This window comes from Mus pahari, chromosome 6 (genome assembly GCF_900095145.1).
Source record: "Mus pahari chromosome 6, PAHARI_EIJ_v1.1, whole genome shotgun sequence".
Classification (NCBI taxonomy): domain Eukaryota; kingdom Metazoa; phylum Chordata; class Mammalia; order Rodentia; family Muridae; genus Mus; species Mus pahari.
In genome coordinates, this window is record NC_034595.1 from 103,293,039 (window position 1) to 103,318,084 (window position 25,046).

Consider the following 25,046-nt stretch of genomic DNA (forward strand, 5'->3'; position numbering starts at 1 on the left):
ACAGGAGAGACTCAAGTTTCAACAAGCAGAGAACTGATTCCTGGGGTTATCCTCTGACCCTCACGTACACCGCGACACACCCACACCCACACTTAAACTACACACACACACACACACACACACACACACACACACAACACATACGCTGTTAGAGACAGGGTCTCATCATTGCGTATACTGGCTAGCTGGCCTGCCTGTGGGCTCCATCTCACTAGGATTACAGGCCTGTGCTTCTGTGTCTGGCTTTGTGTGATCTATAGAGACCAGACTCCTGGTTGCAATGATGACCTTAAACACTTTCCACTCCAGACTGTTGTATGTGTGGGTATGGAGCCCGCAGGGGTGGAGGGGCGATGTTACTCATCTTCTGCAACATCACCTTCTCTAGGGCACCGTGCTTTAGCCCTGAAGTGCCTGGTACCAGTGTTGTCCCCCCAGGGCTCCCCGGAATGCATGTGTGGTTCCCACTCGCTTTCTCAGCTCTGCCCCTATCCCTTTGGTCTGTCCCTGCTGTCTCCTTCCACGTTCTTGCCTCTCCCCACAGAAGGAAGTGCAGATCAAATTCCATGTGTTGCTCACCTCTTATGAGCTCATCACTATTGACCAAGCCATCCTGGGCTCCATCGAGTGGGCCTGCCTCGTGGTGGACGAGGCTCACCGGCTCAAGAACAACCAGTCCAAGGTAGGAGGCACTGGCCATGGGGCTTATCCCTCTGGGTGTGGCCGCGGCTCCGTGCCTCCTCACACCACGTCTCTTCTCCCCAAAGTTCTTTAGGGTCTTGAATAGCTACAAGATCGACTACAAGCTGCTGCTGACAGGGACCCCCCTCCAGAACAACCTGGAGGAGCTGTTCCATCTCCTCAACTTCCTGACTCCAGAGAGGTTCAAGTGCGTCCCCTGGGCCTGGCAGGAGTGAGGGGTTGCAGCCCTGTGAAGGCATGGCAGCCACCTATACTGGCTCTGAGAACTGCTGGGGGACCTCAGTTTCCCCATTAGTGAAATGGGAACATGGGTAGTATTCTAGGATGATCTTGTGTGGGAAGGTCTCAGCATTCCTGGGGAATTTGCAGCTGCCCCCAACAAACCATGGTTTGCTTTAGCTCTGTCTCAGAAGGCCCTGGGGTTTCTCCTGGGTTCCTACCCAGGTGCCTCCTTGCCTATCACCTCTGGCTCATTTCAGCCCACAGTGACTTAAGTGACCCACACAAGCTTAGCAATGGCAAACAGAGGCCAGATCTGGTGTAGGGTGGAGATGGAAGCAAAGATGGCACCTCCCTTCCTAGGCCTGCTCCAATGGGGGAGGGGGCTCAGGGAGGAGTGTGCATGTTTCCATGGTGATTGAAGGGCAGGTTGTGGCATGCTTGGCCAGGTCACCTTGAGTGCTCATCAGCCTTAGTCTTCCTTTTTGTAGTCTGGGTTGGTTCTGAGACCCTCAGAACAGCGGTGACAGGTGGGATGCAGGCTCAGATGGAGCCTGAGTGGTCATTCGGCACTGGCCGCTGGCCTGTGCTGGCCACGCCTTCCGTCCTGTCTCATCCACCCTGGGCCCGACTTCCTCCGCAGAGGACTGTAGTCTACTCTGGCCCTCTGCTTCTGACACTCATCCTGGCTCTTTATTGCAGCAATCTGGAAGGCTTCTTAGAGGAGTTTGCCGACATCTCCAAGGAAGATCAGATCAAAAAGCTGCATGATCTGTTGGGGCCGCACATGCTTCGGCGGCTCAAGGCCGACGTGTTCAAGAACATGCCGGCTAAGACGGAGCTGATTGTCCGAGTGGAACTGAGCCAGATGCAGAAGTGAGTGCTGGAGGCTCACCCTGTCGTGCAGCAACTGGCCCTTCTCCTGGTCTTGTGTCCTCAGCCACCCCTTCCCGCAGGTCCCATCTGGCTTTCCTGACCATTTCCTGGGGTTGACAGGAGTCCTTGCTCGGTGATCTCCTTCCCCCTTCATCAACCGCAGTGACTACGGTCAGGCTGCCTCAGTTGTAGTAATGTCTCCCATTGACGTTTTATCCATACCTGGTGCCTGGAGCACCACCAACCCTTCTGAGAGTAGAGCCTGCCCCTTAGGAATCTGGTGGGACCTGGGGAGGCAGGGTCCAGCTAACCTTGCCCACACCCTGTTGCAGGAAGTACTACAAGTTCATCCTGACACGGAACTTTGAGGCGCTCAATTCCAAGGGGGGTGGCAACCAGGTGTCTCTGCTCAATATCATGATGGATCTGAAGAAGTGCTGCAACCATCCGTACCTCTTCCCTGTGGCGGCCGTGGTGGGTCCCTGTGGTTGCTGTGGTGGGTTACCTGTGGCCACCATTACAGGTCTACAGGGTTGCTATGGTGTGTTCCCTGCTACAGTGGGTTCTCTGTGGCCATCATATAGGTCTCAACAGGTCTGTACTGGCTCTTGTGTTCCCGGTGGTCACTGTGATGGTTTGTCCGTGGCCATCGTGGTGGGTCTCGAATGGCTGCTGTGGTCGTGGTAGATCCCTGTGGCTGCCATGGTGGCTTCCCTGTCACCATCATACAGGTCCCTAGCTGGGTGCCACGGTTGAACTACCATGGTTGGTTCTTCATGCTTGACACTCGTGTGTTCCCTGAAGCCAGTGTGTAGATGCCTCCGTGCTGTGGTGGGTTTCTTGTGGTCTCTAAGGAAGGTGCCCATGGCCAGGTGCCTTGGCCCCAGTCCTCTGTTCCTGTCCCAGTGTGACTTCTAGAGGTGATGTGTGTCTCCATCCTGTCCTTTTGGAAGCTGCCTCTTCTCACTGCTTGGCTCCAGGTCATTTCTTCCCAACCCCTCCCAGGAACCCCAAAGCCTCCTTAGCCTCAGCACTGGGCCTCCAGGGAGCCCTGAGGGCTGACCTGGCTTCCGTTCATCCTTCCAGGGAGTTTATCCTGGGTCATCTGAGTGGCAGAAGTGAGACACACGCTGGGCTCTGGAATTTGTCTAGCGCAGGGCAGTGGTCATGGAAAGCCGATGTTCCTCGTGGAGCTCAGAGAGACCACCCCATCACTGCCCTTAGGGTTCAGGCTCATCCTCTGCAGGCCCAGCTCTCTCACTGCTGCAGAGACAGGCATGGCTGTGCTGGGGTGGCCTCACTTCGGGCCACTGGAGGTCCTTCCTGTGTGACCCAGGAACCTTGTGGGATCTGCCTGTAGATTGATCTGCCCTTTTGGAGCCAGAGGCCTGGCATGGTTAGATGCTTTCCACAGTGACCAAGCCAGTTTTCCTGGAAAAGTTCTGGGGCTTCATTTCAGAGCTAGGCAGAGAGTGAGGCTGGCAGGCCTGTGCTTAAGCATGGTCTGGAGCAAGGCTCTGTTGGCACTATTGAGCATGCTTGGGTTTGAGCTCTAGTACAGGTGGGCAAGTGGCCCATGGCCGGGCACTTATCCTTCACTACGGTCTCTTTGGTGCCAAGCAAGAGGAAGGGCCACCAAGGCTCTGCTGTGCTGTGTCCACAGGAGGCCCCCGTATTGCCCAATGGCTCCTACGATGGCAGCTCCCTGGTCAAGTCTTCAGGAAAGCTCATGCTGTTGCAGAAGATGCTCAAGAAGCTGCGGGATGAAGGGCACCGAGTGCTGATCTTCTCCCAGGTGGGCCACCTCGGAGTCAGAACATCCACAGAGTCAGCCTGCCCGTGGGCTGAAGGCCTCGATGAGGTCCCTGGCATGGCACAGACTCATGAAGATGGTCTGGTTGCTATAGAGACCAGCGTATTCCCCATCTCATCTCGTGTGACTAGGCTGGCGTGAGAAGCCCCTCCTCTGTCCAGCCTCCTCTTAATACTGTGTGCCATGGAAGACTAAGGTCCAGATCGATAGGTCAGGCGCTGGACACGGGACAAGGAAAACAGCACCTCAGGCTCAACTCTTGTGAGAGGGATAAGAACACCCTCAGAGTTACCAATGAGGGCAGGTGGCAGAATCCAAGTCCCCGTGCTTTGAGGGAGGTGGCGAGTGGTAGTTCCATAAAGTTGAACTATGTAAAGATAAGGGGAGAAGAAAACATTGTGCCTGCAGTGTTGAATGCCAGCAGATGGGCAAATGGGAGTGCCTGAGGCTATGGATGGGGGTTCCTCTGCAGACTGGTGGTGGGTGATGGGTAAGGCTGGGGCTGTGTTCTTTTTGGGAGGCCTACTTTAGGCATGTTAACCCCCACTCCAGGCGTCTCAGTTCTCTTACCCCATGGTGGTGTCTGCATTTCTTGTAGATGACCAAGATGTTGGACCTCTTGGAGGACTTTCTGGAGTACGAGGGCTACAAATATGAGAGGATCGACGGGGGCATCACTGGGGGCCTCCGGCAAGAGGCCATTGACAGATTCAATGGTACTCATCTCTCTGGGTAACCCTGTGTCTTGGGGTGTCTTAGCCTGAGCACCCAATGAGCAGTGCTTTCCAGCCTGCTTTGCATATTGGAAGAAACTCACCAGTCCTTACACCACAACTTGTCTATTATCATCATCATTATTATTATTATTATTATTTTAAGATAAGGATTGCTATAAAGCTCAGGCTTGCCTCTAGCTCACCATCCTCCTGCCTCAGTCTCCCGGGGCTGGGGTTACATGTGTGCCACTACACCAGAGACATTTTATGGTCTGTTGGTTTCTGAGGATACTCAGCAGATGACGAATTCTCTAAGCAGCATTTTAGAGTTGTAGGAGAAGGCAGACTGCAAAGGAATGCTGTAAGCTAGTCGCCCCGCCTTGGTTGATACCCATTTGGCCCTTGAAGCTCAGCTTCCCTCTCTTTCTGGTTCCCTCCAACTCAGCCAGGGCCTGGCCTCAGCGGGGCTGTGTGAGCCCAGCAGATGTGGCTACCCCTCTGGAATCACAGCCTCTGCCCTTGCCTCAACCAGGGACCTTTGCTCCGGTTCCTGGCCTCCTATCTGCTTCCACTGATCCCTGCCTAGCTGTGCTTGTTAACTCACACATGCCCGTTGGCCTCTTTCTCAGCTCCTGGGGCCCAACAGTTCTGCTTCCTGCTCTCCACGCGTGCCGGTGGCCTGGGCATCAATCTGGCCACAGCAGACACGGTCATCATCTATGACTCGGACTGGAACCCCCATAATGACATCCAGGTCTGTGCCTCGTCTCCTGCTGCGCTCTCGGCTCCTCTGTCCTTTCCTGTCCTTATTCCTTATACCCCTGTTTCTGTGCCCCACCCCTCACAGTATGAAATATCAACCTAAAAGGGGACCCTGGGCGGTGAAGGGAGAGGGGAGCAAAATGGCTCAGAGAGGGCAGAGGGTTGTCCAAGACACACAGCGACCTGAATGCCAGCCTGGGTTGGTCCCATTGCCTTCGGGTCCCTGGACATGGAAGGAGGCAGGATGAGGGAGTCAGTCACAAGATCCACAGGGGTGCCAGTTTTGGAGGGGATAGGGACTATAGGGAGCCTGCTGGGCATAAGGGAGAGGGAGAAACAGGGATGGATGGAGAGAGTAGGGCGTTGTAGGGATAGAACCCTTGGTGATCTACAGTCTCCTCACTCTGGGGCAGAACATGATACGCGTTGATAATCTGGGGTACACACACCCATGTGTGTGTCATATATAATGTCTCACTACAGCCATATCCTATAGACAGAATGGAGCCTCAGGCATATACTTCAGGGCAGTTCCTAGGACTTGCTACTCTCAAGGTGGCTGTGTCTCCAGCACAGGGCTCTTCTGTCCCATTACCACACACACCGGGGTGGAGGCTGCCTTCCCAGATGCAGCACTGGATGAGTCCTGGGAAGCTCGATTTCCATCAGACATGCAAGATACTTCTTGACAACCACTTGTGTGTCACATCCAGATCCATTTTCACTCTAAACCAACTGGCCACCCGGACACAGTGCTGCCGCACACTGAAGTCAGCGCAGACACACAGTGCACCTCCCTCTAGGATCAGGCTGCCCCCTGCATGACCACGGGCTTACAAACATGTTCCTCCCTAGTGTGCCCCGGCTGTGGCCAGAGTCAAGCCCCGGGTGCTGAGCTGTGGTCTCCCCACCCCCACCCCCAGGCCTTCAGCCGTGCTCACCGCATCGGGCAGAACAAGAAGGTCATGATCTACCGCTTCGTGACACGGGCCTCCGTGGAGGAGCGAATCACTCAGGTGGCCAAGCGTAAGATGATGCTCACGCACTTGGTGGTACGGCCTGGCCTGGGCTCCAAGTCGGGCTCCATGACCAAGCAGGAACTGGATGACATCCTTAAGTTCGGGACAGAGGAGCTTTTCAAGGACGATGTGGAAGGTGGGCCTCTTTTCTGTGGGAGTGTTGTGGGGGCTTGGGTGAACCTGTTTGAGGCACACCCATTCGGCGGGACCCCGGGGTTCTTGCCCTTTTCTCTACTCCCAGCCTGTGGCACCCCTTAGAGTCGGCTAGGGTGGCGTCTCTGCTTGCTTCCCATCAACCCTGCTGTTCTTCAGTGCCCTGAAACCATGTTCCTCCTCCTCTGCCTCTCAGGCATGATGTCCCAGGGCCAGAGGCCTACCACACCCATCCCTGATGTACAGTCTACCAAGGGTGGATCTCTGGCCACCGGCGCAAAGAAAAAGCACGGCAGCACCCCGCCAGGTAGGGGCCCACCTGAGTCACCCCAGCCTTTTGTCTAGTCAGGTGGCTGCACCCGGACAAGAAGAGGTCCTCTGCTGCCCACGGCTGCCCCTTAGGTTGCCCTCTGTTGGTAGATGGTGAGGGAGCTACCACACACGGCTCGGTTAGGGCATAGCTTCCATGCCGGGTCATCTTACCCCAGCGGGAAGGCCGTTCTTAGCAGCTGGTCCTGAGGATGGCCTGGAACACCTTACCTCTGTGTCTACACAATGTATCCTGCCCACCCCGCAGGTGATAACAAAGATGTAGAAGACAGCAGTGTGATCCATTATGATGACGCAGCCATATCCAAGCTGCTGGATCGGAACCAGGACGCCACGGATGACACCGAGCTGCAGAACATGAATGAGTACCTGAGCTCCTTCAAGGTGGCACAGTATGTGGTCCGTGAGGAAGATGGCGTGGTAAGGCCTTTTGAGTGCTCTGGGGCCCCGCCTCATGGCCATACTGCCCCTCATAGCCCCATCCCTGTCAGCTTTTCCCCACCCGCCAGCCTACATCATGCTTCTGTCTTGACCTGCTCTAGAAACTTCTACCTCATCTCCCTCCTGTGTTCTGAAAAGCCCCACAGCTCCTAATCTCTCCCATGGGCCTCTCTACATCCTCTGAGCCCCTGCGACTCTCCTTGCAGATGTGGGCACTGTTTATATTTTCCTTTAAAACCATGAACCCTGAGAACAGTGTCTGGGCCTCTATAGTTCCCCACCAAGACCAGGGTACACATGTGGAGTGAGCAGGAGACTAGCAAGATTGGGGAGGGCTTCCTGGAATAGGCAAACTCCCCTTGCTTGCCCCAAGGGCCTGTGAAGGTGGGTGAGGTGTGGCAGAACAACTGGGTGTGCCCGGCTATCCCCTACATCTACATCCCCAGGAGGAGGTAGAGAGGGAGGTGATCAAGCAGGAGGAGAACGTGGACCCTGACTACTGGGAGAAGCTGTTGCGCCATCATTATGAACAGCAACAGGAAGACTTGGCCCGCAACCTGGGCAAGGGCAAGCGCATCCGCAAGCAGGTCAACTACAACGACGCCTCCCAGGAGGACCAGGGTGCGTGTGGTGAGCAGGGGCACGCCGGCACGGGGCTGTGGGGCAGGGTGTGTGGACCGGGCAAGAGTGGGAGCAGACAGCTAGGCTTCTGGGAGGAAAGGGGTGGCAGGCAGGTTATGGGGATAAGATGGCCACCGGCCACGTGGCTTCAGGCATGCCTTGGCCGTGGAGTGGTTGAGCCTCCGAGAGTCAGCTTCCTGCTGTGGAACGGGCAGAGCAGCCATGCTCTTCCTGAGTGCGAATGCCTGGGTTGGGATTATCAACTGAGTTCTGGTACTTTGCCCAGAACTCAGTTGACTAGGCTGGGGAGTGGGGAGGGGGCTCGGCTTGGCCTTGGCTGCACGAGGCTGGGGCGGGCCCCTTCCATGCCCCTCTGCTTACAGAGTGGCAGGATGAGCTCTCGGACAACCAGTCGGAGTATTCCATCGGTTCTGAGGATGAGGACGAGGACTTTGAGGAGAGAGCAGAAGGGCAGAGTGAGTGTTAGTGTGTGACCCGGGTTGTTCTGGTGCTGCCAGGGGTTACAGCCGGGTGGGGTGGGCTAGGGTGCCCATGGGAGCTTTAGGAGGAGGTGCCGAGGGTCTCCTCATCCCGAGGGGGCTGGTGGAGCCTCTGCACCGCAGCCTGAGGGTCTGTGGTGGGCTGTTTGTTCCCTAGGTGGACGACGACAATCCCGGAGGCAGCTGAAGAGCGACAGGGACAAGCCCCTGCCTCCTCTTCTGGCTCGGGTTGGAGGCAACATTGAGGTGGGTCCTGCAGGTTCCCCGGACCCTCCAGGCCGACTCCTTACAGCCCTGGGTGTGAGAGAGGAACTGAGGGTTTCCTCAGGCTCAGGGAACCTCTGGGTTCAAGTGTCCCTTGCTCTTCTTCCCCATCCCATAATTCTGTCCACATAACCCGAGGTCACAGCCTTTCACTACTACCCTGGCCAGGTTCTGGGCTTCAATGCCAGACAGAGGAAGGCTTTTTTGAACGCCATCATGCGCTGGGGTATGCCCCCTCAGGATGCCTTCAACTCCCACTGGCTGGTGCGGGACCTTCGTGGGAAGAGTGAGAAGGAATTTAGGTAAAGGGTCCCAGTGAGGTGGCTTGGAGGCCGGGAGGGTGTGGCCTCCGATGCCTGGTGGAGTGAGCCCTCCAATGGACAGTGCTTACACCCTCCCGGCTAAGGGTGCCTGGAGAAGTCATGGCCGTCAGATCCATGGGTGTGGTGTGTTGGGCGGGGCTGATTTATAGGAAATACTGCCCAGTAGTCCTCTTGGCCAAACTCTCTGGGATAGTGCTTTTGGCCATCCAGGGCCAGCATCTGAGGAGGGTCCCCTGCCAGGGAGGCTCCTCTGCCTTTCTGGGAGCCTGACCCCACCAGGCTGTGGTGGAGGATTCCACACCAGGGGTCCCTAGGGGTCCTGCCAGCCTCCCCTCACTCGCTGAGCCCCAGTACCCCTCACCCCAGCCTCCCCTCACTCCCTGAGCCCCGGTACCCCCCACCCCAGGGCCTATGTATCACTCTTCATGCGCCACCTGTGTGAGCCGGGCGCAGACGGTGCGGAGACCTTCGCAGACGGCGTGCCCCGCGAGGGCCTGTCTAGGCAGCACGTGCTCACGCGTATTGGGGTCATGTCGCTGGTTAGGAAGAAGGTGGGTGAGTAAGCCTCTACTAGCCTCTGGCTGGCACGTGGCCCTGGCACTGCCTCTGGTGGGGGGGCAGCCGCCAAAGGATAAATGCCCAGTTCGGGGTCACACAGCTATCTATGTCTGAGACAGACCAAAGGGACAGACTGGAGGCACCCTGTAGGGTGAGGGTCGGTAGGCTGAGGCCAGGAGGGTGGGTTCTAAGGAACGGGGACACGGGCAGAAGCTTGGGTCAGAAGGACGTCCGACCTTAGTAACCTTGGGGAGGGCAGCATTGCAAACCCATGGCATTTTCAGTCTCGTGGGCTGTCTCTGAGCGGTGACCACTGTTCCCTCTGTTCCCCTCCTACTGCCCCAGGTGCAGGAGTTTGAGCATGTCAACGGCAAGTACAGCACCCCAGACCTGGTCCCTGAGGGGCCTGAGGGCAAGAAGCCAGGCGAGGTCATCTCCTCAGACCCCAACACGCCCGTGCCTGCCAGCCCTGCACAGCTCCCACCGGCCCCACTGGGCCTGCCAGGTCTGGGCTTAGGGAGCGCCTGGGAGAGCTCTTGGGTCACGGGAGGTGGACCAAGTCTAGCGTGTAACCCAGAGTGTGAGGGTTCCACCCCCGCCCGCTCCAAACAACTTGTCAGGCTTTTAGCCACAGCTTTGAGATTGTACTCACACGCATGCCACCCAATCTGCCTTTCTAACATTCCATCGTCCCAAAGAGAAACCCAACCCTGGGCCACACCCCCTCTCCTGCTTCCTGGGCAACTGGGATGCTGGGCTTACTCCAGCCTGACAGTGCCTGCTGCGACCAGCCAGGCCAGGGTCTTACAAGGGTCTGAGTTGGAAGCCTGGCCTGGAGCCCCGCTCATCGCTCCTGAACTTGTCAAAACAAAGGAGGAGCACCCGCAAGGCCAGGCCTCTCTCTCATCTGGCCCCCTGTTCCCCACCCTGCTCCTGTGTCCTGTCCACACCCACCTGTCTCACCTCTTTCCCTTGATACTTCAGACAAAATGGAAGCCCAGCTGGGCTACACAGATGAGAAGGAGTCAGGCATGCAGAAGCCAAAGAAGTCCCTGGAAATCCAGGTATGGAAGTCACTGGTGGCTGGGCCTGTGGGAAGTATGGGTGGAGCTTGGTCAGGACCAGCTGGGTACAGTCCAGGCCTTCCTGGTTCCCAGTTCTGGTCACTGGATGTCTTAGTCAGGGTTTCTATTCCTGCACAAGCATCATGACCAAGAAGCAAGTTGGGGAGGAAAGGGTTTATTCAGCTTACACTTCCACATTGCTGTTGATCACCAAAGGAAGTCAGGACTGGAACTCAAGCAGGGCAGGAAGCAGGAGCTGATGCAGAGGCCATGGAGCGATGTTACTTACTGGCTTGTTTCCCCTGGCTTGCTCAGCTTGCTTTCTTATAGGACCTAGGAATACCAGCCCAGGGATGGCACCACCCACAGTGGGCCCTCCCACCCTTGATCACTAAGCTGGATCTCATGGAGGCATTTCCCCAAGGGAGGCTCCTTTCTCTGTGATAACTCCATCTTGTGTTAAGTTGACACACAAAACCAGCCAGTACATTAGGCCTGGGGGACCAGGCAGAGAGCAAATGGAGATATCTGGGGTTGAGGGCTCCCAGCCTGGTACAGATCCCCTGCCCTGCATTCCTGCTGAGGCCCACGTCCTGCAGCTCCCTAGCTTGTCCTTCTAGGCCCTGCCAACTGCCCTGGACAGAGTAGAGGGTGAAGACAAACATCAGAACTCAGACAGCAAGGACAGGGCTCGGGAGGAGAGGACAGAAGAGGTGGAGAAGGCCCAGGGGTCTCCGGAGCAGTCACTGAAAGGTAGGGCTCTCTGGGAATAGTCCACAACCTCTGTAGCCCTGCGAGAGTCAGGGAACCACACTCCAGTCTGTACCCTGCCTGGGTGCTGGCTGTCCCACCCCCTGCTAGTGGAAGGGGCAAAGGGTCTCTCTCTCTCCACACTTGAATCCTGACCTGTAGAGTTTGGGGTCCTTGGGTTATGTTTTTTTTTGTTTTTTTTAAAGATGTATTTATTTATTATATGTAAGTACACTGTAGCTATCTTCAGACACTCCAGGAGAGGGCATCAGATCTTGTTACGGATGGTTATGAGCCACCATGTGGTTGCTGGGATTTGAACTCCGAATCTTCGGAAGAACAGTCGGGTGCTCTTACCCACTGAGCCATCTCACCAGCCCCTTGGGTTATGTTTTGATGACAAGGTTCTGGTTTGAAAACAGGAGTCTGCCAGATACTGTCAAACTTGCCTTCTGGCTTAGCTCTGCTGGAGTTTGTACATTGCCTTTTGAGTACTAGAAAAAGACATCTGGGTGTGAGGTTCTTAATATCGCTTTCAGATCATTAGGTAGTGCCTGTTAATTATACAGCTAAGGTTTTATCTTAATCTACTTGATGGTGTTTGCCATGATCAGTCACTTCTTGAAAACATTTATGTTACAATTTCACTGCGATGGCAGTACCACACCAGACGGTGTGGTTAGCTGAATATTTGTTTTGGTGTTTAGTGTTGGTGATAATTACTGTCCCTCTTGATAGATTTGGCTTTCAAGTTTACTTGGTTGGGAGGTTGGGAGATGGCTCTGTTTGTAAAGCAAAGAAAACTCAACCCCAAGCCAACCCTTCCCCCACAACCAACCAACCCCAGAATACAGAATATGCCTGTAAGCCCAGGGCTCAGGACACAGGGAGACAGGAGCCCTGGGGCTTGCTGGCCAATCTGGCCAAATGTAGGCTCGACAGGGTTGTCTCAAAAACACAAGGAGATAATTAAGGATGATACAAGTGTCCCCTCTGGCCTTCACACTCATGTACACACCCCCTTTCCACGTGCGCACGTTTATTTTGACCGCTATATTGGTTACTTTGTTCTGACATGCATTTGGTGCACCTGGATTGAAGGTGGTACTCTAACGAGCTTGTAGTTTGTAGCTAGCCTTACCTCCCAGGGAGCTCTCTGGGCCTTGGCTGTTGCACCCTGAGTAACAGTTCTGATGGATAGGGGCCCCCCTCTGCCCACGAGCCCCCCTTCCTTGTCTTGTTTGCAGAGGAAGTGCTGCCAGACAAGGAGCCAATCCCAGACAAGCCGGAGCTGAGCCTGAGTCACAGCGGGGATTTCAGGCCAGGTGGGCGCTTCTTCCTGTGCCCTGCCACAGGCCTCCTGGGCAACCACCTGGGTGCCTTCTGGGAGTCCTGGATGAGGCCAGAGGACAGGAGCCTGGACTTGCAAGCTCCTCCAGTCAGGATGGCTCTTTTCTGGGGAGACACACTCATCCTGTCCCTCTCCCCACCCCTCCTGTCACCCCAGTCATCCGGGGAGAGAGAAGAGCGGGTCACAGACATTTGTGGCTCAGCTTCTTTGCTCTAGAGCAGCTACCCTCCGGTCAGATTTGAATTCTCCCTTCATGGTGTTCTGAGCTTCTCGTGTGGTGCGGGAGGGGTGCCAGGGCCTGGAACCTGGATGGAAGCAGGTGGGGTGGCTCTCCCTTTGCAAGGGCTCATGTGATGAGCACACAGCATCCCGTTGCTGGTCAGGGTTTGGATAATGCCTTCTAGATAGATGGTGAACATGGCCTGTCCCCTCCCCCCAGATGACCCCAAGGCTGAGGAGAAGGAGCCCGGGGAGACTCAGCAAAACGGCGACAGAGAGGAAGACGAGGAGGGCAAGAAAGAAGACAAGAACGGGAAATTCAAATTCATGTTCAACATTGCGGATGGCGGTTTCACAGGTACAGAGGCGGAACAGTAGAAGGGGTTGGTCTCACTTCCTCACTGTGGCTCCCAGGAGTCTGGGCCGATGGTAATTTTATTCTGAGGTGTGAATGTTTGATGATGGTCCATCATATGCCCCTCTTAGCAATACTGGAGCAATGGGCCTCTGATAGCCGGTGCTGAGCAAGCCGGTACATAAGCCAGGGGTGGGGAAAATCTCCATTTTGCTTACCTTGGTCTCTCTCTTCAGAGCTGCACACTCTGTGGCAGAACGAGGAACGGGCGGCTGTGTCCTCCGGGAAAATCTACGAAATCTGGCACCGCCGTCATGACTACTGGCTGCTGGCAGGCATTGTGACGTATCCTTGCTCGGTCAGGCTGGGGGACTCGGGTCAGTTTTTCTCGGCCTCAGGGGACCCACGGGCTCTAGGAGGACCTCTTCTCTCCTCTCCCAGCTTCTGGTGACTGCCCCAAACCTTGGCAGGCCTCTCTGTCTCTGTCATGTTCTGTTGTCATCTGGCCATCTGGCTGGGATGTGCCCTAACCCCATTTCCTGACAGTCGTTGGATTTAGGACCCCCACCCCCTTTTTGATCACGCCTGGATAAGGCCATGTTATTAGGTTTTAGAGGCCAGGACTTACACGTTCCCATGTTGGGTGCAGCGTTGGGTACAGGTCACCACTCGGAGGCCTCGGTGCCCTGTCTGACACCTGTCACAGCCTGCTAATGTCACTGATGTCTTCATTGCTGGCATGCTTATCCTGCAGCTGAGGCTGTGACTTGCCTCGGTGTGCACAGACAGCAAGCTGGGACCGGGGGGGGGGGCTCCCACTTCATCCTTACTGTCAAGCCCCTCATTCCTGTGGCCAGCTTCACCCTTAACGGTACCCCGCAGGCATGGCTATGCCCGCTGGCAGGACATTCAGAATGACCCGAGATACATGATCCTAAATGAACCTTTCAAGTCTGAGATCCACAAGGGCAACTACTTGGAGATGAAGAACAAGTTTTTGGCCCGTAGGTTCAAGGTAGGCCTTCGGGGATGTTAGCTCCCTGACCCATCCCTGTACCTAGACCTGGGCCAGGCTCGCCCCTGAGGAGAGTCAGCCCACACAGGCAAGGCTTGAGTGTAGAGACTCCTCCCCTTTCAGCCCCAGCTTCAGTGGGTGCCAGTCGGGGAGGGGCACAGTGGCTCTGTGGGAGGAGGTGCCAGGCCAGTGCTGTCACTCCCCCCCCACACACACCCCAGCTGCTGGAGCAGGCGCTGGTGATCGAGGAGCAGCTCCGGAGGGCAGCGTACCTCAACATGACCCAGGATCCCAACCACCCAGCCATGGCGCTCAATGCTCGCCTGGCAGAGGTGGAGTGCCTTGCTGAGAGCCACCAGCACCTATCCAAGGAGTCCCTCGCCGGGAACAAGCCTGCCAACGCCGTCCTGCACAAAGGTGAGTGAGCCTGCTCCTCGCCTCTCGGGGAGCACCTCCGATCCTGCCCAGGGAGCACGCTTGGCCTAGATCGGGAGTATTGATAGGGCAGATGTGCAGAGGGTGAGGCCTCTGGGACCAGGAGATACAGTTCTGCTCTAGAGTCTCGCGAGGTTACCCCCCTTTTAGAGATACCAACAAGGAGGGGCAGGCTGCAGCGGACAGCACAGAGATGTGGGAGATTGGAGGGCTCACCAGTGCTTGCAGTAATGAGTCTTAAGAGTCGCCATCTTGGGGCAAGGGCGTTGGAATTTAAGAAGGGGACGATTTGTTCAGAGTGTACATTGTCTTACTCCAGATCTCTGCCTTTCTGATCTGGGGGGCCTGCAGCCTCCTTGGGGGGGGCAGGGCACAGCCCAGAGTGGGATGTCTACCGCTGTGCTCACATATGAAGGTCTGACTATGTTTTGTGGACCTAGTGACCAGAGAGGGGATCCAGGGTCAAGGGTCTGGAACTTTTTTTTCTGTCAAGAGGGGCCCCTGGAGTTTTTCTTGGAAAACTTGTTTCTCCGACTGGCAACCCTGGGCTTCCCAGGCTCTGGAGAGTCTGGTGAGGAACATCCCACTGTGTCCACTTTCGGGTGTGTGCCGCGATGTTCGTACAAACACCTTCCTGGCCACTACCTGTACGGCAGCTGTGGAGGGCAGACCCAAGCCCTCCATTCTTAGGCCCTCCCACCCTGCAGTCCTGAACCAGCTGGAGGAGCTGCTGAGTGACATGAAAGCCGACGTGACACGCTTGCCCTCCATGTTGTCACGCATCCCCCCGGTGGCCGCCCGCCTGCAGATGTCTGAACGCAGCATCCTGAGTCGCCTGACCAACCGAGCCGGTGACCCCACCATCCAGCAGGTCAGGTTTGGCCTGCACACTGCACCACGGGCCCGAGTCCCTCCTGTCGCGTGGGTGGGTGCCCCTGGGTGGGGGCTGGGCGATGTTCTGGTTGTCACCCTTAAGCTGGTCCTTGCCTCCAGGGCGCTTTCGGCTCCTCTCAGATGTACAACAGCAGCTTTGGGCCCAACTTCCGGGGCCCTGGACCGGGAGGGATTGTCAACTACAACCAGATGCCCCTGGGGCCCTATGTGACTGGTAGGTCCCTATCCGCTTCCGGGCAGCATGCACACAGCGCCCCCTTGGGGCCCAGCCTGCCGGACGCTGGGGATGCCAGGCAAGCCCACGCTCTGATCTCTTCTTGGCAGACATCTAGCCGTCCTCGTGATTTCCCCCTGTTTCAGCGCTCCTTTCCAGCTGAGGTGAGGGTGCTTGCTGGCCACCCCACTGTCCCATGCGCTCCAGTGTGTCCCATCTGTGTGTTCATTGGTTCATGCCTCAGAGCCTTGGGGACTTATGTGTCTGGTAGTTTTTGAGTCACATTCTAGCTTAGATATGGTCAAGGCTGTGTGTGTGTATGTGTGTGTGTGTGTGTGTGTGTGTACACATCTATCTGTGCACATGAGTTCTTGGCCATGTGTCATTGGCCCCATGTCATTGGCTTTGCGTGTGTGTGCGAGTGTGTGTGTGTGTACATCTGTATGTGCACATGTGCTCTTGGCCATGTGTCATTGGCCCCATGTGGTCATGGCTTTGCGTGTGTGTGCGAGTGTGTGTGTGTATGTTCATCTGTATGTGCACATAGGTTCTTGGCCATATCATTGGCCCTGTGTGGTCATGGCTTTGTGTGTGTGTGTGTGTATGTGTGTGTGTGTGTGTGTGTGTGTGTGTGTGTGTGTGTATATATACATCTGTATGTGCACATATGCTCTTGGCCATGTGTCATTGGCTCCATGTAGTCATGGCTTTGCATGTGTGTGTGTATGTTCATCTGTATGTGCACATAGGTTCTTGGCCATATCATTGGCCTCATGTGGTCATGGCTTTGTGTGTGTGTGTGTGTGTGTGTACATCTGTAGGTGCACATGTGTTCTTGGACATGTGTCATTGGCCCCATGAGGTTATGGCTTTGTGTGTATGTATGTGTGTGTGTGTGTGGACATCTACCTGTATGTGCACATGTGTTCTTGGACATGTGTCATTGACCCCATGTGGTCATGGCTTTGCATGTGTGTGTGTGTTCATCTGTATGCGCACATATGTTCTTGGCCATGTCACTGGCCCCATGTGGTCATGGCTTTGTGTGTGTACATCTGTATGAGCACATGTGTTCTTGGACATGTGTCATNACATATGTTCTTGGCCATGTCACTGGCCCCATGTGGTCATGGCTTTGTGTGTGTACATCTGTATGAGCACATGTGTTCTTGGACATGTGTCATTGGTCCCATGTGGTCATGGCTTTGTGTGTATGTGTGTGTGTTTATGGACATCTATCTGTATGTGCACATGTGTTCTTGGCTGTGTGTCATTGGCCCCACTGATCACCACTCCCAACCTGGAGCCCTGTCCTGCTGCCACTGTCCTGCATGATGGTCTGTCCCATGGATAGTTGCTGCTTGTCTCACACCCACAGTCTCTGTTCAGGCCGGGGCCAAGGGGTAGGGTGGGGGTTGTGCCTGAGGGCCTGAGTGTGATGATGGCTTTGGTAGTGGAGAAGGGGTAATTCAGAGAAGTCACTAGTCCTGACAGCTCTCTCCAAGACCTGTCTGTTCCTATAAGGTAGATTCCAAGCCAGAGGTCCTGGATGAGCTTCCAGGCTGAGCCTATTGGATGCTGGGACTCCAGCCAGCAATTGGGTGCAGCTCACATCAAGCCCAAAGGCCAGGGCTAGGAGATCTTACTTCTGGGACTCCCTCTGATCATAACTGTGACCAGTGTGGACAGCCAGGTGCCTCTGGCCATCTGGCCACCCAATCTCATAATCAATTGGTTTGCCTTTTGCAGCCAAGCCGCCTGCCCAACCCCCACGGGAGAGAAAAGCTACAGCCCTTTTAGGAGTTGGTGCGGTGTCGGGGTACAAAAGGGAAACCATGAAATTCTATCACACGGAGGACAGGCCCAGTCTGGCTGCGCAAGAGTTCGGAAGTGCCACCTCATCGTAGTTGAAGCCTTCTTCCGCACGGCATCCCATCCACAGCTATGCCCGGCAAGGTCCCGGCGCCTTTTCCAGAGTGACTGACTTAGAGGAAATTCCATTTACCTGTACATTTTTTTTTCACTTTCCTACTGAAGATGCGAACATGTTTGTCTTGATAAAAAGTTGGATGACGTGTGGAAGATTCAGATTCACAACACTCCTGTCTGTCACCGGCTCCAGACCTCAAGGGGAAGCTCTCTGGAGGCCCTTGGTGCTGCTGCTCTATGGACTCAACTGCGGCCGGAGAGGATGCAGCATCCAGTGTTCTGGAAACCCTTAGTATGTCCCCCGCCCCCGTCTGCACCTGTGTGACGGCCCTTCTGCTTCAGACCCCAGCCTGCTTGGGACCCTAGTGCTAGCCTAGCCAGGGAGAGGATCAGGTCTGGAGAGTGTCTGCCTACCCTGCTGATGCCCAGCATGGGAGACCACCAGGTACATTCCACTTCTGGGCAGGAGCGCATATCTCAAGGTCTCTGGACTCTCTGGTTTCCAGGGGACACGTGGTGGTGCCAGCAATGTGTGGCAGGTTGAAGTGAGGGTACCTCGCTCAGAGGGTGAAGCAGATTTAGACCTTGGCCAAAGCCCCCTGCAGGGGTTTCTGGACATTAGCTGTCTGCAGGAGTGTGGCGTAGACAGGTGTGAGCTGGTGTCCCAGAGAAGGGTCGTGTTTGTTGAGTGGCCCCGGGAGACTTGTCGCACTCACCCTGGCAAAGACAAGCATCTTGGAGCGTCCAGGGCCACAGATGCCAGCAGCCCCTCCCAGAGCTGAATTTATCTCTGTTGTCTTGGTCCTAGAGAAGCCTTGACTAGGGTGACTTCTGCATGAAGTAGGGGCCACGGGGGCCTTTGCTGGATCTCCGAGGGTCCGGAGAGAGCTGTGCTTGGAGTGGGGACTGGAGCTGATGGTGACTTTAGATCTTTCTACCCAGAGCCTTCAAGGCTTCTGACCTCATTTCCTGCAGGGAAGCCTTAAGAGTGCCAGGCCCATCTTCCCATGTCACTGTCGACACACCAGCTTGTCTTGCTCCACCCCAGCCTGTGGCACCACGTAACGCTCCATGCTGGGGTGGGGGTGGGTGGAGCCTGCCAGGCTCCAGGCCTGTGTCTGACCGTCTCACTGGCCCTGGCTCACCTGGAGAGATTCTGGGGTTCAGTTTACCCTGAAGATGAGGACGGGGCTTGTGGAGAGAAGCCACTCGGGTCCGAGGGAGCTTGGTAGGGGTCAGATTCTCCCTGGAAAAGGAGTTGGGGGTATGCAGCATCTCTGGGCCCACCAAGAATGGGGGCAGGTCTCCATAGCTTGTTTTGAGGACACTTGGGCAGGTGGCTGGCCTTTACTTAGCCCAGATGTACACATCTGTAACATAGTTCCTCCTCTGCTCCTGGAGGGCTGGACCCCCACGGCTTCTTCTACTGTAGCACTCCTATACTTGAGTGTCTATCCAAGTCTTAAGGTTAGCAGCTGGCCGCACTCTGTGGGTAGGTGGGGGGGGGGGGCTCTGGCCACAGACGGGACCTCTGCAGGCTTGAGTGCATTATGGTGGCTGACCCCGCTCTCCAAGAAGGGCTGTCCTTTGCACAGGAGGGTCTCCCCAACCCAGGCCTCTGTGCTCATCCCACTGGGCAAGGAGGTCAGCCCTGTTGGCCTCTGTTGCCACAGTGACATCCTGAGACTTGGGCCTGCAGGCTCACGTGGGACAGAATAGGGTCTACGTCTCTTGACTCGACTTCAGGGGTCCATCCCTTCCCTGAAGACTTCCCCCAGGAGTCTTGCTCTGTCCGTCCATCTCTGCTTCTTCCTGGGCCATACCCACCCTCCGTGGCCTTCCCCTCTCCACAGCCACCTTGACCTGAGCCCCCTGCTGGCCTGGGTGGGTCTAAGTTTCTCAGTTCTCCAGGGCAGGCTGCCCAGGCAACTGAGGAGAGGACAAAGTCCTTCAGAGTGTTTGCATCTTGGCCCTTCCGCTGTCGCCTGCTAGAGTGATGGGATAGAGGTGGCATCTTGAGGTGGCTCTCACTTTGTGGCTGATAGCATTGGGTCCTCATGGCCGAGCTGTCAGAGCTGCAGTGACATTTCTGGCTGTTTTGGCTTGCTTAATTCTATAGGATCTCTGTGGAAGGTGTGGGGTGGCTCTCGGGTGACATAGGGGTCTGGGTCAGAGCTACATCATCTGAGGGCATCCCCTCACACACTCCTCTTGGGAATTGCTTACTCTGCTCCCTCAGGGGCCACCTGTGAGCCAGGGCTCCTTCCCCCAGCCTCTGGGTGCTCCCTAACCCATGTGGGCTGCTGGCTCTGTGACACCGGCAACCAGTCTAAGTCTGCAGGGGGCGTTCAGAGGGTGGGCTAGGGGGCCAGGGATCTTTGTGGTCTCAGAGTGGGCAAGTGTTGATGCTTGGAGCTTTACGTGTGTGCCAAGGAAGGGGGTTGGGGGCCTAGGCTGACCCTCCCTCCAACGTCGCCATCTTGGCCTACCCACAAGGGCTCCTGCACAGAGCACAGCCTGGAGGAGGAGGCCAACCTGCCCGATTTATATACCCGGAAGTTTACAGGTCGTGGTGCGTCAGCCCAAAGTCTTTGGTGTCCCTGCGTTTATGGATATTTCCCTCTTAATTTTCAGATTTTTTTTTTTTTAAAAAACAAAAGTATTTTTTTAGGTATGATAACCCGGAAAGGGCCTGTTGGGTGTGTGTGTATGTCCTGAACTCTCCACAAAGCCACACGGGGACCAGAGCCCAGGTCAGAGGCAGCTCTTCCACCCGGCCTGGAGGGGAGGGAGGGCCCCCTGCTGCCTGCCAGGGTCAAGCTAGACGGCAGGGATTCTCTTCCTGCCCAGGCTGGGCTGGCATCTGTCCCACCCTTGCCCAATCGAGCACACCCTGATGAAGTCAGAGTAGGTGCTTGGTGTCAGCTGGGGACATCTCAGCAGGGGTCCCAAGGGCACACTCGGGAGCCCCTGGGAAGGCTGGACAGACCAGTGTTATCTCCACTCGTATTCTCTGTGTGTATGTTTTGGTTTCTGTGTTTTAATAAACCCTTTGGGAAGGGATGGAATCGCTGTAGTTCTTAGCCTCGGTGATTTAGGACGGGGATGCGGTGAGTGGTCGGGGAGGTGAGGGTCCTTTCCCAAACCTTCTACATTTATGATTGGTACCCATGGCTCAGGGCACACAAGGAAGGAGGGGAAACCCCAAATAGCAGTGTTGCTGGAGGAGAGCAGCAGCTGGCTGGTCCCTAAAGGCGTGGCATTTCCCAGCCATCAGCCCTGGGCCTTTGGAGGCATCAGCAGGGATGTGCTGGTGGGTAGCAGAGAGTAAGCACCTGCATCTCCCACAGGCTTCAGGGGTGTTATCTGGGAGAGGTCAGGGTGGATCTTGTGACCTCCCCAACCCCTGGAATTGGTCCCTTTCCTCCCATCTTGTCCTTAGCTGTAGAGTTGGCTTTGGGGTGGATGGGGCAGGGAACTCAAGACCTCAGTTCCCTGCAGTTTGGCAGCTCTGCCTCCCTCCCCCCACCCCGGGGCTGTCTCTGAGGAAAGAAGAGGACAGAAACGTGGAGACCAAAGTGCTCAGGTTTTATTTGCCATTCCATAAATACGGGCCACACCTTGGTCTGAGTCTGTCGGGAAGCTGGAGGTGTTTGCTGTCGGCCTGGTGGGGTGCAGTTAGCGAGGAGCCACGCTCGTTAAAAAAAAAAAAAAATGGGGAGAGAAAGCACGTTGTGTATGTACATGAGGAGAGCGGGCACACAGGTGCCCTGTTGTGCCTGGGGACCTTGGGCTCTGAGTGCCAGATCCTCTACAGAGCCCTCCTCCTGCACCAGGCCTGGCAGACTACTTCAAGGTCAAGAGAAGCTGGCTTGGGCTGGCCTGTAGGCAGCTGGGCTAGAGGAAGGAGAGGCCATGGAGGAAGGAGCGGCCCTTACACCCTCTGAGGGCCTGGGGCAAGCCCCCACTTATCCGCTGTCTGCACTTGCTCTGCATGGCCTCCCAAGCCCCTCCTTCAAACCCCTCCACAGAAGCTTAAGAAGCAGATCCCCGACGCTTCGAGAGTGGGTGTGGAAGACAACCTCTCAGAAACACTCGGTTAACGTGTCTTCTGTATCCAGGGCTCCGGTGGGCTTTAGCCCAGTTTATCCTGTGGGCCTTAGCCCGGCAGCCTGTTTCCCTGTCTCTTGCACATCACCAGCAGGAGCTTAGCTCTGAGGTGTGGTTCACAGGCAGGCAGGAGCTCCTCCTGCGGGCATCCCTGCATGCCCCGCCCACCTAGCAAGCAGGGCCAAGGCCACTGCAGGGCCCTGTCCAGGAAGCTGGCTCCTCTGCCCAGGCATGGAACTACCAGAGCCCAGTGACCTCTATCCCCACACCCACGGGGCTGCTTCTGAGGTCTCCGGGGGTCAGCGCTATGAGCAGCGAAGGTTAGAGAGCCCAGGGTTTTCAGGGCGGTTGTGTGGGAGAGAGAGGAAGCTACCTACCAAGTCTGCCTTTCTTCCTGTCTCCTCCCCATAACCCTCCCCCTCCGACCCCCAGTCCTCACCTCTGCCCAGCCTTAAGAGCAGCAGGGAGCAGCCTTGGAATAGCAGCTACAGAAGGCAAAGCCAGGATGCTATGCATCCAGGGCTTGTGCCTGGGAGCTGGCCACAGCCTGTGCGGCAGGGCAGGAGGCTGGTCTCCTAGGGAGCCAGCTGGGTAGGACCCTGTCGCCCAGAGCATCACAAGACCGTGGGATGGGGCCTCCGGGCATCGTGGACTGACCAATCCTGTGGCTTCCTGGCATCAACATCCATGCAGCTCCCACTGATAAAGGGCTGCCTATCCTTTCCACTACTCCCCCTCCCCATCCTGCCCCAGGCCAGCACGAGGGTATGCAGAAGGGAATGGGCGGTCCTAGCCATTTTTTCCAGGAGTCACGGAGACTATTACTGGAGCTGCTCCCGTAGTCCCCTGGCTTGCAACATAACTAAGTGCTTCACCCGGGCAAAGCCCACATCATGAGCCCCCTGCCCCGGTACAGCAGAGGTATTAGAGGAAGGTCCGTGAGAGCAATATGATCTTGCGAGCCTGCGGCCACCTGCCTGCGGTGGGGCCAGCTGCCACACTTGCCTTGTCTTGAGAGGCATACTCCCTCCGATGGGCTCCATCCAAGCCTGCTGAGCTTCCTGCTGTGGGGCTCAGCAGTTGGAAGATGCTGGGAGAGCCAGCTGGGATCCCTGGCCCTGCCAGCAAGGGTGAGGGTGGGGGGCCAAGGGCCAGCTGCGTAGCTAGAATGCCAGCCAAGGCCCGGTGGGCGTGTGGGGGCAGGTCAAGGCCTGGGGAGAGTGGGATCCCAGGCCAGCCTTGAGCAAAGTACCTGGTGTCCATGGAAAGAGGGAGGGCCCTGCTCTAACCACCAGGACTCTGGGAGAAGGGTGCACACCCCTCTTTTGAGATGGGTTCTTGGCAGCCCCTCCTGCTCTAAGAATGAGACCCCCACCCAGCCATGGCGTCTAGAATCTCCACGAAGGGCCATGGCTGGGGGCAAGTGTTTCTTCTTGAAGGATAAGCAGAGGTAGTGGGCTTGGGTGGGAGCCTCTGGATATCCCCCTAACTGATGCCATTCCCTGGCATCCGTCGGACAGTATCCAGCGAAGAAGCGGCAGGCGGCATCTGGCGGTGACTTTGGAGACTGATTCCCGGTGACGTCTGGGCATAGCGTTTTCCCCTTGGATGTGAACCACACTCTGCATTTGGCTTTGAAACAGCAGAAGCGAGCGAACGGAGACGAGGAGGGAACCGGGAACTGTCCGGGTGGGGCACGGGGGTGGGGTGGGGTAAACTTAGGATCTATAGTCCTTTTTGCTGTAGGGTTTATTGCCTAGAATGCTGTCGATCTCGTGGACGATGGAAGACGACAATTTTGGAAGGACCTGTGTGCAAGGATAAGAGTGTAGCTTGGCCTTGGGGAGAGGAGGGTGAACCTCTGTGTCTCACAGCTCCTACTCTGTGCTTTGCACCCACCAGGGATCCAGCCCAGGCTACCATCATTAGGTCTGAACTTGGCCTCTCTCCATGCCAAGAGTCCCAGCCTTCTAAACGCCCTCTTCCACGTCAAATTTCCATCTCAGCTCCGGGCCCTCTGGCCTCCCAGCTGCACAGCTCCTTCGGCTCCTTCATGCCTTTCTGAGTTCATTTCAAGGGCTCCCTGTCTGTCTTCTTAAGGCCCCCGGGTCTCTAATGCCTCTGCTCCCCTGCATTCCACATCCTTGCCTGATCCGGCCTCTCTGCTCACGGTGGTGGCTCTCCCAACACACCCACTCGCAACGTTTGCGTCTGATTCTGTGAGGACAAGGTCTGCAGAAGCAGGGCTTGATGCCATCCCTGTATGCCCTATACTCCCGGAAAGGTGTCCAGTGGAGTTGTGTCTCCAAGAAGGCTGGGGATACCTGAGCCCACCACCGGGGGCCCGGAATCTCACCTGTATTGCTCCAATGTTCTCCATAAGTTGTTCTGCATTGGAAGCACCCAGAAGCACGGAGCTGACACCCTCATTCCTCAGGCACCAGGCTGTGGGCAGCGAGACCAGGGGTGAGGGCGGGACCCTCCGCAGGGCCTGCCTGAGCATGCCTGGGCAAAGGTACTCGAGCTTTTGTCTAGGGTCTGAGGGGGGTCGGGATGATCCGTGGTGCCGGGAGAGTTTGCCCCAGGGGCTAGAAGAGGTTCTGGCCACACTGTCTCTGCTGGAGAGGTGGCCCAAGTGTTTAAAGATCCCTTCAAGCCTTTATGACCCCTGGATAACTAACTGCCTGAGGGTCTGGGCTAGTGGTCTAGGCTCTTAAAGAGACATGGAGTCCAGCTCTGCCCCTGAGAGTCCTTAGCCCGGCCATCATGGGGGTGCTGTCCAGAGGTCCCTACATTTCTTTCCAGGGCCCCTTTCCTCAGTGTAGCTAGATAACTACCTAAAGACATCTGGGGGAAGGTATAGCTCAGGCCCTCAGGGACCCCAGGAACAAGTGTCTCGGTATTGCACCCAGAGCCCATTACCTATGGCCAGCTGGGGTAGGGTGCAGCCTAGGCGTTCGGCAATGGCCTGCAGTTCCTTCAGCTTGGCCTGCTGGCGGCGCCCCTCCTCACTCAGGATCTTGTCCTTCAACCACTGGTAGCCCTGGGAAGGGGGAAAGCCCAGGTAAGGGAAGGTTCCTGGACCTCCCGATGCAGGTAGCTGACTGTTTCCTCTAGAGGCGCCTTCCCGACTCTCTTGTCCCCTGGCCTCATGCTTGCCCTGGGCCAGACTCAGACTCTTCCATATCATGAAGGAGAAGGTTTGTAGTAGACTGACTCAACCCCGAGCTAGAAGCGCAGGCCGCCACGGTTGGCCCTCAAGGAGCCTATTAGGACACAGGCTGAGGAGACAGTGAGACCTAAGGTTGGGGTTCAGGGCTCTTGTCTCCTGAATATGAACATTCTCATGCTTCCTGGGTGTTCAGCAAGGGGATGGGATTTGACTTTGGGCCAACTCTTTTTTTTTTTTTTTT

The 25,046-nt window shown here is 56.3% G+C and overlaps 2 protein-coding genes across 8 annotated transcripts in view; one reads left to right on the forward strand and one right to left on the reverse strand.

Moving 5' to 3' along the window:
• The window catches only part of Chd5 (chromodomain helicase DNA binding protein 5), a 51,320-nt gene extending 30,729 nt beyond the window's left edge, over positions 1-20,591 (forward strand). The window contains exons 16-42 of one of the 5 annotated variants that reach the window (XM_021200001.1): positions 545-682; positions 768-889; positions 1,624-1,797; positions 2,130-2,271; positions 3,461-3,592; positions 4,209-4,326; positions 4,956-5,080; positions 6,012-6,243; positions 6,457-6,567; positions 6,838-7,010; positions 7,478-7,652; positions 8,036-8,128; positions 8,310-8,398; positions 8,585-8,718; positions 9,146-9,290; positions 9,643-9,802; positions 10,282-10,361; positions 10,982-11,114; positions 12,359-12,436; positions 12,902-13,039; positions 13,273-13,381; positions 13,919-14,051; positions 14,273-14,468; positions 15,194-15,357; positions 15,480-15,594; positions 15,705-15,758; positions 17,344-20,591. In XM_021200001.1, the coding sequence (XP_021055660.1) occupies positions 545-682; positions 768-889; positions 1,624-1,797; positions 2,130-2,271; positions 3,461-3,592; positions 4,209-4,326; positions 4,956-5,080; positions 6,012-6,243; positions 6,457-6,567; positions 6,838-7,010; positions 7,478-7,652; positions 8,036-8,128; positions 8,310-8,398; positions 8,585-8,718; positions 9,146-9,290; positions 9,643-9,802; positions 10,282-10,361; positions 10,982-11,114; positions 12,359-12,436; positions 12,902-13,039; positions 13,273-13,381; positions 13,919-14,051; positions 14,273-14,468; positions 15,194-15,357; positions 15,480-15,594; positions 15,705-15,712 (3,417 nt within the window). In that variant the 3' untranslated portion in view covers positions 15,713-15,758; positions 17,344-20,591. Of the gene's footprint in view, positions 1-544; positions 683-767; positions 890-1,623; positions 1,798-2,129; positions 2,272-3,460; positions 3,593-4,208; positions 4,327-4,955; positions 5,081-6,011; positions 6,244-6,456; positions 6,568-6,837; positions 7,011-7,477; positions 7,662-8,035; positions 8,129-8,309; positions 8,399-8,584; positions 8,719-9,145; positions 9,291-9,642; positions 9,803-10,281; positions 10,362-10,981; positions 11,115-12,358; positions 12,437-12,901; positions 13,040-13,272; positions 13,382-13,918; positions 14,052-14,272; positions 14,469-15,176; positions 15,358-15,479; positions 15,595-15,704; positions 15,759-17,343 lie in introns of those variants that run through there. The other 4 variants (XM_029539846.1, XM_029539847.1, XM_029539849.1 and 1 more) reach the window with 4 other exon arrangements.
• A 505-nt stretch (positions 20,592-21,096) lies between these two features.
• The window catches only part of Kcnab2 (potassium voltage-gated channel subfamily A regulatory beta subunit 2), a 35,633-nt gene continuing 31,683 nt past the window's right edge, over positions 21,097-25,046 (reverse strand). For all 3 annotated transcript variants that reach the window (XM_029539797.1, XM_021200020.2, XM_021200019.2), the window contains 3 exons: positions 24,556-24,733; positions 23,990-24,078; positions 21,097-23,441 (listed from right to left, as the gene is read on the reverse strand). In XM_029539797.1, the coding sequence (XP_029395657.1) occupies positions 23,352-23,441; positions 23,990-24,078; positions 24,556-24,733 (357 nt within the window). In that variant the 3' untranslated portion in view covers positions 21,097-23,351. The remainder of the gene's footprint in view (positions 23,442-23,989; positions 24,079-24,555; positions 24,734-25,046) is intronic.